Source organism: Pan troglodytes, chromosome 1 (genome assembly GCF_028858775.2).
Source record: "Pan troglodytes isolate AG18354 chromosome 1, NHGRI_mPanTro3-v2.0_pri, whole genome shotgun sequence".
NCBI classification, from domain to species: domain Eukaryota; kingdom Metazoa; phylum Chordata; class Mammalia; order Primates; family Hominidae; genus Pan; species Pan troglodytes.
The window spans coordinates 111,331,683-111,346,550 of NC_072398.2; the positions used below are offsets into that span (position 1 = coordinate 111,331,683).

General features: G+C 50.8%; 1 protein-coding gene across 8 annotated transcripts in view; it reads right to left on the bottom strand.

The window, feature by feature from the left end:
- SYT6 (synaptotagmin 6) overlaps positions 1-14,868 on the bottom strand; it is a 64,575-nt gene that overhangs the window by 14,108 nt on the left and 35,599 nt on the right. For all 8 annotated transcript variants that reach the window (XR_001708675.4, XR_674453.5, XR_010152610.1 and 5 more), the window contains one exon: positions 189-309. Coding sequence is in view for 4 of the 8 variants with exons in the window: in XM_054686173.2 (XP_054542148.1) it covers positions 189-309 (121 nt within the window). In the remaining 4 variants the exon portion in view is untranslated. The remainder of the gene's footprint in view (positions 1-188; positions 310-14,868) is intronic.

Here is a 14,868-nt window from a genome sequence, read left to right on the forward strand (position 1 = left end):
CAGACTAGAAAACCAAATCTTTACACAGCAAAGAAGTGGCAGAACTGGAATTCGAATCCAGGCAGTTTGTGTCCAGAGCTGGTGCTTCTATTCTAAGAATGCTGACAATTCTTTCTCCTTCTCCCCGAACAGCCTTCCAAATCCTAATGTCTGGGCTGCTGGCAGGCCACTTGGGTTAAGAGAGGTACCTGAATAGCCTGTGATGTCCATCGCCTTGAGGTTCCGACACTTAATCACTGTGAGGGTGAGCCTGCCTGCTGTGGGCAGGTAGCAAAGGGAGAACATGATCTCTCCCAAGTCCACGCTTTCCTGCAAAGAAGCACACGAGAGGGCAGATGAGGGGCTTGCAGACCATGGGCCTCATGTCCTGTGCAGCATCTGCTGGGGCGCTCTGGGGTCAGGAGGAGGCTCCTGGAGACACAGTGCTGTGTTTTTAAGACTAAGGGACTGGCCTCCATGCTGCAAGTAACAGGGTATAAAAGGCAATGGAAACAATATTGCCTCTTCAGTACAATTTGTCCCTTCCAATATTCCCTCTCAATGTCAACCACATTCTGACCCTGGTCCTTGCTGTTCTGCTTTTGGCCTGACTTGATCTCCATGTGCCCCTTGGCTGCAGCCTCAAACCACCAGCCCCTTTGTGGCCTCTTCCTGTTCTCCTCCAGCCCACCTTTCTCAGTCACTGACCCCCTTGACTTCCTGCCCATCCAGGCATGTGGTCATGACAGCGTCCTGGACAAGACACATGCTCTAGACTTCAGCTGTCCCCTCTCCCAGCAGGTCCATGATTCTTTTCTGCTTCTGCCCCTCAGTGCAGTTGTTCTTTGTCAATCACAGCCAACCAAGGAGACAAACACTTTCCATCCCATCTGATGGCAAGTGTTTGATGCCAGGCCTCAGGTCCACTTTCTCTTTTCTCCTTAAATGTGGTCATCCTTTAAAAATAAACCCAGCACAGAGCACATGCTCTGCTGCCTCTCCTGACCCCAGAATTGTCATGGCCAGGGATTCCTGGGAGTTTCTGAGAGAACAGGAAAACCTCAAAGACAGTAAGCACACCCATCTGTGGCATTAAACAGTGCCTTGCCAGGTTGCTTCCTCCATTTGATGAAGGAGGGCGCTGTCACGGTGAAGCCTCCTCCCACAGGTTTGAGGAGGGACTCCAAGATATGGAGACATTTCCTCCCATAGGGCTTCCAGAGTCAGGTTTGAGGAGGAAGAGGTCAGCGTTGAGGGTGATTTCAGATAAGGCCCTCCATCCAGCCATCCATTCAGTAATTCAGTCAGTTAACAACTATTTATTGAGCACCTGTTATGTGCTAAGTGTTGATCTGAGTGCTAAGGATATAGGAGAGAACAAAACAGACAAAAATCCCTGTTTTCATGGAACTTAAAAAATAAATTTCAACTTAAAAAAAATTCCACCTTTTATTTTAGGTTCAGATTCAGAGGGTACATATAGAGGTTTGTAACATGGGTATGTTGCATGATGCTGAGGTTTGGGGTACAGATGATCCTGCCACCCAGGTAGTGAGCATAGCACCCAACAGTTAGCTTTTCAAACCTTGCCCCCTCCCTCCCTCCCGACTCTAGTAGTCCCCAGCGTCTATTGTTGCCATCTTTACGAGTGGAGCTTACATTTTATTAGGGCAAAGGACAATAAAGGAGGTAAGTATATAAGTTAGATAGTCAAAAGTATCAAGGAGAACAAAAGGCAGAGAAGTGGAATATAAAATGACCAGCAGGAGGCTACAGTTGTTGAATGTTTAGCTAGAGAAGACCTCTCTAAGGAGATAATGACTTCTGGGAGACAGAAGAGTAGAGGGTGACACCAGGGTTTTTGTCCATTCTCCTTGCAAAGAGCCACCCTCTCCTGGAGACTCCTACAGCCCTGTTCCCCCCTGGAGAATAAGCCAAGGCCCTGTTTCCCCCTACCTCCAGAGCCTGCGCTCACCGCACTCTCCTCTAGGCAGCCCTGACACCCCCACTCTCTTTTCCTAGCCCTAGATTTGTCTTTTCGTCCAGGCCCCCGAAAAAAGTCACCCAAATCAAATTCTAGGAACAGCAGAAGGTGAATACCCCCAGCTTCCCAGGAAGGGCCTGGCTGGGGCCAGGGCTGGGCACACTGTGGAGACAGCCACCCCTCCTGCACACAGAACCCCGTGGCCTCCACAGAGCCAGCCATCCCACACCAGCTCCTGTGAAGCACCTCCATGAAGATCACTTCCAGCTGTGAGGCTCTCAGCAACTCGGCAAGGCAGGCTTGTTGGCATTTTCCCCTCCATTTCACGGACGAATAACTTGCTCAGGTTTACAAGCCTTGCCAGCTGCTTGGACTCGTGACTCTCGAGAGAGTGGTCCTTGCACTCCGCTTTTGGGCAATGCCCTTCCAGCTCACCTAGGAAGCTGCTCAAGAGAACCCTCACCCTTCTGCACCTTGGCTTACACTCCATCCACTTGTTCATTTGTGTTTCCATTCGTATTTACAGAGTGCCTGCCAGAGGCACCATGCTTTGCGGAGAGTATGCAGTCCCCACCCTCGACATGCAGATGGTCTAGTGGGGCGTAACCAGTTAAAAGAAGGTGCTGGAGTCCCCATCTCACTCAGGTGCATCTCCTGGCTCCCTAGTCCCCTAGTCAAGAGAGAGACACATAGCAAGTGCCCTGTGCCCTGGCATGGGTCCTGCGGCAAGGGGCAGATCAGCATCACATCTGGCTAAATATTCCATGTCTCACAGAGGCACTGAGGTATAAAGAGAAGCCCCTTTATTTCCCTTAATAACCCTTCAAGCCCCAAGTTACTGAAACTCTTTAGATTCAGTGAGCACAGTACTAGGAACCAACCCATTGCACATGGACTGTGTGCCAGGCCTCTGCTAAGTACTTTGCTAGATTATCTCGGTGAGTCTTACCTCAGCCCTGCGAGGTAGGTGCTCTCTCTCTCATCATCCCTATTGCACACAGGAGAAAATTAGTGTTTGCTGAAGTTAAATAACTGGCCCAAGGCTGTGTGACTAGTGAGTGCTTTGGTGCCAGATTTTCATATATCCTTGCCACTGCTCAAACCCCTTCAGTGGTTCCCCTTGTTTGGCTTCTGGGATCAAGGCTCATCTTCTTAGCTTGCACTTGGGGCTTTCAGCAACTGGGCCCTGTCCTACCTCCTCACCTGCTGCTCTCTCCCTTCTCTGTGCCAACCCTCTGCTCCACATGGCTGGTATATTGTTGGTCCTTTTTGTCAAAATGCCTCCCCTTCTCCTCTTTGCTTGGATACTCCTATACCTACATCATGCCCCCACACCACACCCCCATGGACCCTTGCCCAGGGTCCAGCCCACAGTAAGCATCTCTCCCCAACACCCCTGCAGGGCTTCCTGTCCTCGAACAGCTCACAGGAGTCACCAAGTCCCCTTTGCCCTGCAGCTGTGCCCCCCAGCATCTAGTGACGAGAGCCCCTTTTGGGACAGGGTCCTTGCCTTGCACCTGCTTGTGCTTCAGCATGCCCAGCAGGACACAAAAGCAGCTACAGAAATGCTTGCAGAAAGGGGTGCTCACATTTTAGTAAAAGAACTCTGGAAGGAGTGGTTCTTCACGCAGTGTTATGATCAAGTTAGGGCCCTGGGAAGAACTCTGGAAGCTCCTGTGGCCCCTCTGAGAGGGAGCATACAAAAGGCCGCTGTCACCATTTCCCCACCACCAAGTCCTACAGATGCGGAGTTGCCTGCGCTTTCACAGGCTGTCTCTTTTGGGGGAGGGAGTCTGAGTTGATTTGTTATGGACCTGGGAGGCTTGCCTGGGGATATGAGGGGTCCCTCGGGGTAAACAGCATTGCCCCAGGCTCTATGAACTGCTGTCAGGATGGCTCCCTCCAGGGGAGCAGTGACCCGCAGACCTCCCTGGTTTTTGCAGGACCCCTGCTCTTTCTCATAGGACCGTGGCAGCTGGCGACATGCAGGTGCTGAGTCTGCAGTGTGGTGTGGCCCGTGCACCCAAAAGTGAACTGCACCCTCCATCCATGGGCGCAGCCAGGTGAAAGGACTGGCTCAAGATCCCACTATGACCTGGAGGCAGGGAGGAAACCAGGGCCAGAAGACAAAAGCCTGGCTCCAGGCTTCGCACGGGGGAGTGGCTGGCCCTCACTGTGCCTGGTGGCAAGTCAGCAGTTCTTGGTTCACTGTTCCCCTGCACACACAAGCAGCGGAGGACTGGATTATTTAATAAAGGAAAATAAACAGGTTAATTTTGAGTAAATAAGAGATGAGAGCTAAACAAACAGAGAGGGTCAGCATCTCCTGGTAGTCACTCTCTCTCTCTGGAAAGCCAGGCCCCAGCTCGGCCCTCACCAGGTCCTCTCTCTGCGCTACCCTCTCTCAGGAGGTTTCAGTCAGATCCCACATGGCTTACCAGCCTTTTATCCTCATTAGAGGTGTTTGAGACTTTGGACTTCAATAAAACAAGGGGTGACCAGGGGCTTCAGAACAGCTAGCACATTATTGCTTTCATCTTCACCTGCTGTCAGGAGAGGCTGCCTTAGGGCCCCTGACTGGTAATGAGCTCTCTGGTGCAGGAGAGGTCACTGCTGTCCAGAAAGCAGCAGAAACCAGCGTAGCCCTCTAGACTTCTAACCTAGGAGCTGATAGGGTAGATCTGAGCTCAGTAGCAGCTGGCTGAAAGTCTTGGCTAGTGCTTGCAGGAGGTGGACCTGCTGGCAGGGGAGGGGAAGCCAGGATGTTGGCTTCTGGAGAAATCTGTCCTTTAGTGCAACTTGTCCACCTGATGTTGCTGCCCATATTAGTAGCATTCTCCTTGGCTGCAGTGCACAGGGCATCTGGAGAGTAAGATTCTTAAAGGCTCACCTATCTATAGCACAACACTGTGCTCCCTGGCTTCCCAGAGGCCCATCTGCAACAACTGATTAAAGCACTTCTCTCTGCTTGATGCAGTCACATAGTCCTGGGCATAGAAAAAGAGAACCTATTTGTGGGCTGCCCATGAAAGAGCAGTGAACCATGAATCAGGAGACCTGGACTTTAGACCCTCTACCCCCAATTAGCTGTGAGACCTTGAGCAAATCATTTCCCATCTCTGGTCCTTGGGCTATAAAATGAAGGGGTTGTTCTAGATGAGATGCTCTATCCTCAAGGTCCCTGTCAGCCATGAGAACCCAAGATTCCAACTGGAAAATCTATCAGCCATCACCAACTGAGACGACCCAAGGATGCTTAAGTGGTGTCTATCGCCTGCCTCAGGGAATCTAGCAATTTCGTTTTGAAATCCAAATGCTCCCATTTTTTAAGTTCCCATTGCCCCTCAAATGTTTTGTTCTTCTCCAAGGCCAGTCATGTTTCCTCCTGAATAAGCAGCGAGTGGCGTCAGTGCCTCTGAGTCCATCTTGGGAATGTAGGCTAAGCAAAGCAAGAACAATGCTTCCCCATTTCTTACAGAACACTTCTAGTCTCTTAGTCATTAAGTGGCTTGTCTGAATCTCTCATCATCAGCAGAGAAGCATCCGCTATACTTTCAGGAAAGCCATAGGAGACCTAAAAAGATCTCAGAAGCACTGGGCAGGAAGTGCTGTTAAGTTCCCCAGGGGTTGTGGGAGGGTAGGGGGGCTGGAAGAGAGATGAGGTAGAAGCCAATTGGACTCCAATGGCTAAAGAAACATTCACTGAGCAACCCCGCATTGTAGGCCTGGGGCTCTGTATTGGGGGTACAGAGATGAGTCAGATGTGGAAGCCAGATACCTGGAGCTGAGCCAGCCCCTATGATATCTCCTCCCATAGCAACACAGGCCTCCTCTTCGTAGCACACACTACAACTCTAACTTTTATGTTGATCTGGGGACTACATGATGAATGCCTGTGTTTCTCATCAGATTGTATGCTCTTTGAAGGCACGAATGGGGTCTGGTTTTATTCATCCTTATACCTCTCATGTGTAGCCCAGTGCCTGATGTGTAGTAAGTGCTCAGCAAATACTGGCTAATGAACAAATGGTTGAGAATGTGGATTTGGGGTCAGGCAGATCCAGCTTCCAGCTCTTAAGACTATGAAAGCTTAAGTACTCCTAAGAGAGTAGTATGGCTTACTTAACCTTTCATAATCTTGGCTTCCTAACCTGTACAGTGGGATGAATATAGGACCCACCTCTTAGGGTTGCCGCAGAGATTAAATGAGGTAATTTGTGCAAAGTGCTTACTTAGCACAGTGGCTGGCACAGAGTAGGTGCTTAGTAAGTATTGGCAACTATTATAATTATTACTACTGTTATAAAGAGCTCACGGTCTTGGAACAGGGGCAGGGAAAGGCATGTCAGTAGGTAGTACTGTTTGGTTTGGTCGGTGCAGTAATAGAGGTGTGGACAAGATGTGGGCATGCAGAGCAAGGAAGAAGGAACTCAGCCCCAGATTTCAAGCTAAGCTTCCCAAAGAGGGTGATATTTGATAGGATCTAGAAAGGTGAGTAAAAGTAGATTTCTAGCAGAAAAAAGTAAGCAAGGGCTTTTGCTTTTTTTCTCTGGAGAGGGATCAACAGTGCCTAAAGACACAGAAGGGCCAGGGAGTGTTCGGGGCACATGAGAGGTTCCCTGTGGCTGACAGCATGGTGATGACAGGGGCGGAGACCTCCCAGATGAGGCTAGAAACAGGGCCCCAGGCAAGGGCCAGCCTTGCCTGCCTCGTAGCCCATACTTGGGAGTTTGTCCTTGATTCTGCAGACAATGGGAGACTGGCTCTACCCCTGCCCTTCCTTCTTTACTTCCTACTCAGTCCACTCTGTCACCTTCAACCCAGACACCCACACCAGAGACCATTTTCATGTGTGTCATTCACTTGTCACACACCCACTAAATGTTGGAGGATCTGGAGAGATAGTAATGATAAGACAAAGTCCCAGCCCTCCAGGAACTTGTATTCTAAGGGAGGAAGACAAAAGTACACTAAGCAAGATGGTACCCAAGGGCAGAGAGGGAGCCAGGGACCTGACCAAGGGTAGTGAGTGGGTGTGCGGCCGCTTTACTCATAGTGGTCCTGAAAGATGGGGAGGAGCAGCCAAGAATGGAAGGAGAGCTCTCAGCAGAGAGGCTAGCAAAGAGTGCTGTGGGTCTGGCTGGGGGAAGCAGATGGTGGCTGTGATACCAGAGTAAGCAAAGGGTAAGAGGGAGGTTAGGGGAGGACTTGGAAGTGCTTGGATTTTGCTTCCCGTGAAAAGCAGAGCCCTTTGAGGACTTGCAGCAGTTTGGGACTTCAGCAGCTTGTAAAGAATGGGTGGCAGGGGCCGGGAGAAAGTGAGCATGAGTTCAGATGCTACGGCCTCCACAGCTACTCAGTTCCCAAGCTGCACAGCTTCTCCCTTCTAGTGTCCCCAAACTCTGAGGCCCTCTCCTCCCATCCTCGCTGCACTACCTCAGCTCTGGCCTGCACCATCTCTGCCAGATCCCTGCAGTTTTCTAACTCCCCCTGTGACCCCCTCCAATCCATCCTCCTTGCTGTAACCAGGTGGTTGGTCTCCTGCTCAGAATTCTTCAGTGGCTTCTCATTTCACACTTGTTTTGTAGTTGGAAAGCCTCTTCTTCAAATGAAGTATCATCCAAAAGCCCAATCATATACAGCAGCTGAAGAGTGGCTCAGAAACAGGGCACCCAGAGTACCTTCAACCCCTTGGGCTCCCTCCTTGGAACTTTTAGGAGTCGGCATGAAAAATCACTAATCCACAGAATCACATGGCATTCAAGCTTCTTCACCGGGTGGCCCTCGCCTTTCTAGCCAGCCTCACCTTCCACTGTTCTGCCCCAGGTGCCGTACACTCCAGCCATAATAACCATAACATTGAGTGTTTACTATGTGCTGTCCTGCCCTAAGTGCTTATATGTATGATGTCATATAATCTTCACAAAAGCCTTGCGAGATGGCTACTACTATTATCACCACTTTTTACCTGGGGACACTGAAGTACGGAGAGGTTATGCAAGTGGCCCAAGGGCACACAGCTACTAAATGGCACAGGCAGGATGTGGACGGAAGCTTGAGAGCCCCCACTTTCAGCCATGACACCATCCTGCCTCTTGATGACACCTCCTCACTAAATGCTCCAAGATCTTTCCCACCTTCATGACTTCATCTTGTTCTTTCGACCACCTGAAATAACCTCTCCATCCCTCTGACCATCCTGGACAACTCTGATCTTTCCAGGCCAGCTGTCCTGTCACCCCCTCTTGGGTCACCTCCTCTGACTCCCTTGGTCTGGCCTGGGGTTGTGCTCCCATTGCCCTTGGGTGGTAAAGGCCAAGGGAGAAATCTTACAACTGCCCCAAGGCAAAGTCAGGACTTCCGAGGGGAACCCGGCAGGATGTGCTAAACTGCCGGGTGAGGGGCTGCAGGAGGAGAGTGGAGACTGACGCTCTGCCCGCCCCACGTTCCCACAGCTGGCTCAGCTCTCGCCTGGGAGAGAGGAGCTGTGGGAGTGGGCACTCCTTCCTAGGGTGCCGAGAGGGGGCCCCTGCTGTGAACACCGGCCTGGGTGACGTGAGTTGATTCCCTGCTCCGCCTCAGGCCCGGGCTCCTAGGGCTTCAGCAAGAATGCTGGGGGTGTCTGGGGTGGAAGGGTGGGATGTGTCTGTTGTGACGCTCGGGGCTTCCTGCTGGGTGCTGGGGCAGGTTCTGTTTGTTCTGAGTTCCATGCCTGCTTTTACTCTCAAGTGCTTCTCTGCCCCAAGGGCCTTGCAGCATTATGAATAAATGATCAACCAGAATTGAGGCTCCTTATACGAACTCAGTATACTCCAGCTTCACCCTGCAGTGTGGACACAGAGCTAAGGACTGCCCCATGGAGAAGCGGGCACCCCCAAGCCGGTGTGGAGCAGCGGTGCACGGAGGACGTGGGTGAGACCCTTGAGTCTGGGTTTGTCCTAGGGACCCATTGAGACTAAAGCACATCAGCGGGAAGCAAATGTTTCAGCATCTGAGCATCTTCAGAGAAACAGATGGTCTTATTTAGGAAACTTTTTCTCAGCCTCCCCTTCGTGAACCTGCCCTTGAAAAGAGGCTTAGTATTTCACATGCACCATTACTTTTGGGCAAATATCCGTGAGTCAGAACACACTGGGAGGTGCAGATCTCTTCCTAATGACTTTTTAAAATGAGGGTGGAGAAGAAGAGGGGCTGCGAGGGTGGAAAGGAGCTTGAGAGGAGTGGGGTTTGGAGAAGTTTTAGAAGAGATGGCAGTAATGCCTGGTCAAGCCAGGAAGTCTGTGCCGTAGGGTGCTTGTGCCTGAGAGCCCAGAGCCGAGGACCTCACTTCAGATCTGGTCCTTCCACTGTCATCTTCATTAACCACAGGGGTGGTGGGGGTCGTAAAGGGTACATTAATGAAGTTAATGATGAAAATCCATCTTAATTTCTTGTCACAAGTTGTCTTGCCGAGTGGCTGTCAAATAGCTGCCAGTTTCTCCTTGGGAGAGGGCAGACATCTCCGTGGTGAGAGATCTGCTCTCTGCCCCTCGCAGGGCTGTGGGGGCTGGGACTCTCAGCAGGAGGGAAGATACCTTGGTCCTGGTTTCCTGATGAGTCTCCTGGGGCAGCTGAGGAATGTTTCTTGCAAACAAGTGCCCTGAGGGGGATGCCAAATAGGCAGGGCTTTGGTCTCAGCCAAAGGCACATGCCTGCACTGCGTGACAGTGGCTTTAGCTTTGTCATCTCTTTGGGGACAGTCACCCTGAAGATTAAGATCTTTCCCCACCTCCTGCTCCCCACACTCCAGAATCTCTGGGTCTTGCCATGGCAAGGTGCTCCATAGAGAAGCTCTTTCCAGCCTTTCACAGAGTTGACTGCCCTGCTCTTGACAACTCCACTTCCTTCCGGTTCTTCTCCCACCTCTCTGGCTGCCTCTTTCAGCTCTCCTGTGCCAGCCTCTTCTCCCATCCCTGCCTCTAAACAGTGAAGTTTGTCAAGCTTTTCCTCTCCTCACTCAGCCATAATGTTAATATCCATCTCCCCACTCATGGCTCCTGAGTTTACAGCCCCTCCGCAGACATCTCTTCTAGACTCCAGACTCATATATCCAAAATGACATGGCCATGTGGCTGGAAATCTAAAACTTCTCAGAGGCTCAAAGTTGCCCTTTTCTGTTTACATTCTCCTCTAATTTTCCCCAACCTGGCCCAGCCATCCACCCAGTTGCTCAAGCCAGAAATGAGACATCTTTGTGGACATCTGCCTTCCTCTTTTGGATTTAGATCATCATCAAGCCCTGATAATTCTAACTCCAAATTCCATCTCAAGTCCACCCACCTCTCTCCATCTCCAGTGCCACACGGAGGCCAAAGCCTACCCCCCTGCCAGCATACAGCCGCCTCCTATCTGCCTTCCCTGCTTCCCTTGCTCTCCCGCCCCATTCTCCACACAGCAGCCAGAGTGCTCTTCCCCAGATGGAAAATGGATTGTACCACTCCTTGTTTAAAACCTCCAATGGCATCCCCTTTCACTAGGAATAAAAACAAAAGCACTTATGAAAATCTACAGGGCCCTCCACGAACGGGGCTGACTCTTCAGCCTCCCCCGTGCCAGGGCTCTCCTCACAGGCTTCCTCAAATGCCCCAGGCTCTTCCTGCCCCATGACTTTGCACTTTCTCTTCCTCTGATTGACCATTCTTTCCCCAGCTCTTCACATGGCAGAGACCCACTCATCTCAGGCCACTTCCTCCAGCGCCTCCTTCTGCTGCCAACTGTGTTCCCGAAGGACAGATCTGGGTCTGTTTTGCCAGGGCCAGGACAAGGGTGAGGCAAAGCAGGTGCCCAGGTACAAAAGTGAAGGAAGTGCTCACTGTCAGGTTCATGCATGTATCCAAGAGTGAGTGTCCCCTTCCATTCTGCCCCCTGGGTACTTCACTCGCCTCACCCTAATCTCAACCCCATATTTTACTCACCACTGTATTCTCAGTACTGAGCACAGTGCCTGGTGTATAACAGATGCTGACTAGTATTTGCTGAATTAATGAGCAACTCAGCTTTGTGGGGGCTCACCTGGTTAAGGTGGCAAAATGAATGGGTGACAAGAGTAGGCCCTTGCTTAACCTCAGCCTCTGGTCTCCCCAGGAGGGTTGCTGTGGTTATTGAGATGGTGTCAGGGTGGAGCCTCATAGGTGTTCTTCAGTGGGTGGGCTGAATATTCCCTGCATTAGAAGCTTGGGAGGTGGAGACTTGATTCCTGAGCTGCGCCCAAGATCTACTGAGTCATCATCTCTGGAGGAGGGGCCTGGATGTTTGCATTATTGACAGGCTTCCCAGATGAGTGTTACATAGCCTCAGTTCTTGATATAAGGCGAGAGATTCTGAGGTTGCCCCAGGTCAGACCTATTAGAATCTCTGTGACATGGAACATGTCCTAATGCAACTGAAGTCATTAAATATCAGAGCTGCCAAGCAAAAGTTAAGGCATAAAAGTCCTCTTCTCTTTTTTTAGGCACAAGCAAGGGTTCTGAAGGATTGAAGCCATGTGGGCTGCTGGACTGGTCCTGGCCCTCACCACTTACTTCCCTTTGCCTTTTTCCTGTGCACCACATGGCACACTGGGTAGCTATATTTTAGAAAGAAGCTGCCTTATCCAAATTTACAGGGTTTAAGAAAATTAGGTATTAAGCAAAGACAGTGTTTCAAAGATATCTGACACCACTCTGTAAATATTCCTTATTGCCATAGATCTCCAAGGATGTGTTCCTGACCAATAAGATCAGCATCACTTGGAACTAATCAGAAACACAAATTCTTGGGCCCTACCCTCACCAGAAGGCAGGGCCAATAATCTGTGTTTAACAAGCCCCAGGGAAGTCTCAGGAACTGACAACCATTGCTTTTGTCTAGTTGGAAGAACCAATTGAACACGAATACTCTGGACAGGATTTTGAAGTTTCTTCCACTTCTTTGAATCTATTTATTTTGGTGATTAAAGCCAAAGTCAAGAGAGGAGGAGACTAACAGTTATGGAGCATCTACTAGTTTGTAGGCACTATGTTGGGTACTTAACACTTTTTTTTTTTTTTTTTTTGAGTGTCTCACTCTGTCGCCCAGGCTGAACTGCAGTGGTGCGATCTCGGCTCACTGCAACCTCGGCTTCCTGGATTCAAGCAATTCTCCTGCCTCAGCCTCCCGAGTAGCTGGGATTACAGGTGCATGCCACCATGCCGGGCTAATTTTTGTATTTTTGGTGGAGACGGGGTTTTATCATGTTGGCCAGGCTGGTCTCAAACTCCCGACTTCATGATCTGCCTGCCTCGGCCTCCCAAAGTGCTGGGATTACAGGCATGAGCCACTGCACCCAGCTCTTAACACATATTACATTCATTTTACTCATACTCTATGCCTGGGAGGAGCGCATAATTATCTCTACATTGTACTGAAACTCATAGAGGTTAAATAACTTGCCTAGGGTCTCATGTGCTAAGCTTGGCTTTGGACTCAGGTTTGTTGACTCTGAAGGTGTTGCTCTTCTCCTCCATCCCACCCAGCCTCCTCTGGGACTGTCCATGCTCCACCCCACTCCACCCCACCTTCTGTCCCTGGTTATTGAGGGTTAGGGCTGCCGAGGACCGTGTAGGTTTTGAAGGTGAAATTTCTTGGTGTTCTGGAAGCAAGAAGCATGAGAGAGGAAGCTCTGAGACTTAGAATATTTACCTCCCTTCTGCCTGCCCCCACCTGCCTCTCTTGAAAGAAGATGAATGGATGGTGTCACCCTGCGTTACAGACTATGAGAGGATACATCCTGCTCACTTAAACCTGCTAGTGCAGCACCCTGGCCTCAGCCCGTCATTTCTCACGAAAGTCACCTGTTAAGTCATTCTCTCACCAAGTGCCAAACTGCTGCAGCAGACACTGCCTCAGGGGAAGGAGGGAGGGGGAGAAGCTAGGCCAGCAGGGGCAGAACCCCTGGGCCAAAATTCTTGTCCCCAACGTGGCAGTTCAGTGGAAGAACCCCGGGCCCTTTCTGCACAGATCTTTGTACCTGAGGTCTCTGGGGAGCAGCCACCAGGACTGGGAGGAGGAAACCCATATATGAAAAAGTTTTGAGCCAGTGAAGTGTTTCCCCTGTCTCCTGTAAAGGTGTAGTTATATTCCTCACTGTTATTTCCTTGCTTCCTTAGGTCTTGAGGAGGGGTGAGGAGATGGTCTGTGATCTCTACAGGCTTCTTGGGAGAGTTGAAGGTGTCAGATCTCAAAATTCATTCCCTTGGTGCGGGATATTTAAGGATCAGAGCAAAGCAACTCCCATCACATGCCACTAGGAAGCAAGAGGCCCCAAGTGATCAGCCAACTTATCCAGTCCCAGCTTCCCAGCAAGACCACATTCAGCTTAACAATCAATGCCTCTTTTCCAGTGTTCCACCCCCGCCCAGAACTCAGGAAGTCCTCCCAAATGGCTGACCCAGTTCCTGGGGCATCTATGCCTTCCCTCCTAGTTCCCACCTACTATTACATCATAATTTAGATGTTATGCCTTCTAAGACTGTATCAGTTTTGACTCCACCTTCTCTTCACCAAAACCAAGAACCTTCCCTTGGCCTCATAATGTTTTAGGCATTTTGGTGGCCTTCATCTGGACCCACGACTAATCATCAACGAAGAACTCCTGATTCATGATTCCAGAAGGGAAGAACCATGAGTCTGCTACAGGAGTTTTAGTATAAACAGTTCCAAGGAGCGATGCATGGAGTTGGGCACAGAACCTGGGGTTCGAATCCCTGCCCTGCTGCTTTCCAGCTGTGTGACTGTAAAACTCACTGAACGTCTCTGACCCTTTCTGATGATGGGCAGTATTGTCATGCTTGAGGTGGCTACCTGTGAGGCAGGTGCCTTTCGCCCTGATTTACAGGCATAAGAGGAAACCACGGGGAGAGCATGGCCAGCTGCTAGTAGGAAAACCGAGACGTGCATATAGCAAGAATACAATCTGTTTGTAAGCCTTTCATTCTCCTGCCACATGGAGGCAGGTGGTGGCACTAAGCCCACTGGGTGTGCAGTCCCCACTGCCTGCCTGGTGGGCTGAGGGGCCAGGTGTGCCCCATGGATGTCTAAGTCAGCAAAAGTTGGAGGAAGAGGCAGCTGCCTTGGAGTTGTTCCTGGGTAGAGGGTGGGAATGACACATCTTCTAGCCTGGATTTCAGAGGCCCCAGCTCCTGCCTGCAGGGCCCCATGGAAGCTGAGCTGATTTGCTGGCTCTTTCTTCCCTCCCAGCCCTGGGCTTCCCTACCCAGCAGCGCCTTCAATCAGTAGGACTGGGGAGGGCATCCTGTGTCTTCTCAGGCTCCAGTTCAGATGTTCCCAGTAAGAGAACTTAAGGGAAAAATTAAGCTGACTCTCAGAGGCCTGGGTTCAAATCCCGATTCTGCTGCGAATCAGTAGAATGATATGGGGCAAGTCACTGTGCCTCCCTGAGCTGTGCATCCTCAGCCGTAAAATGAGAGCATTGTACCAGATGACCTCGCCTCCTCATTAGTAGAATAGGGTGAACCGTGAAACCCAATGAGTGTATGCACTGAAGACACCTCTCAGGGATCTAGTGCAGAGCAAACTCTTCAGACACTTTCGGGCCCCTTCCTGTTCCATCCTGCTGTGGAGCTGCCTCTGGCCGCTAGTGGGTTGGCTTCAGCCATCTCCAAACTGCATCCTGACAATGCCTCACTGGAAGGAGAAGCAAGCGGTGTGGGAGAGGGGGACAGGAAGGTGGGAGCATGGGGCCAGGATCCCAGAGATTCCCCAGGAAATACAGAGCTCTTTGCTGGGAGGTTGCTATAAACCAGGCCCCAGGCCTCCCTTCCCCCTGCTCACCCAGGAGCACGATGATGAAGCGCCAAATTAGCTCCATTATTGTAACTCCTCCAAAA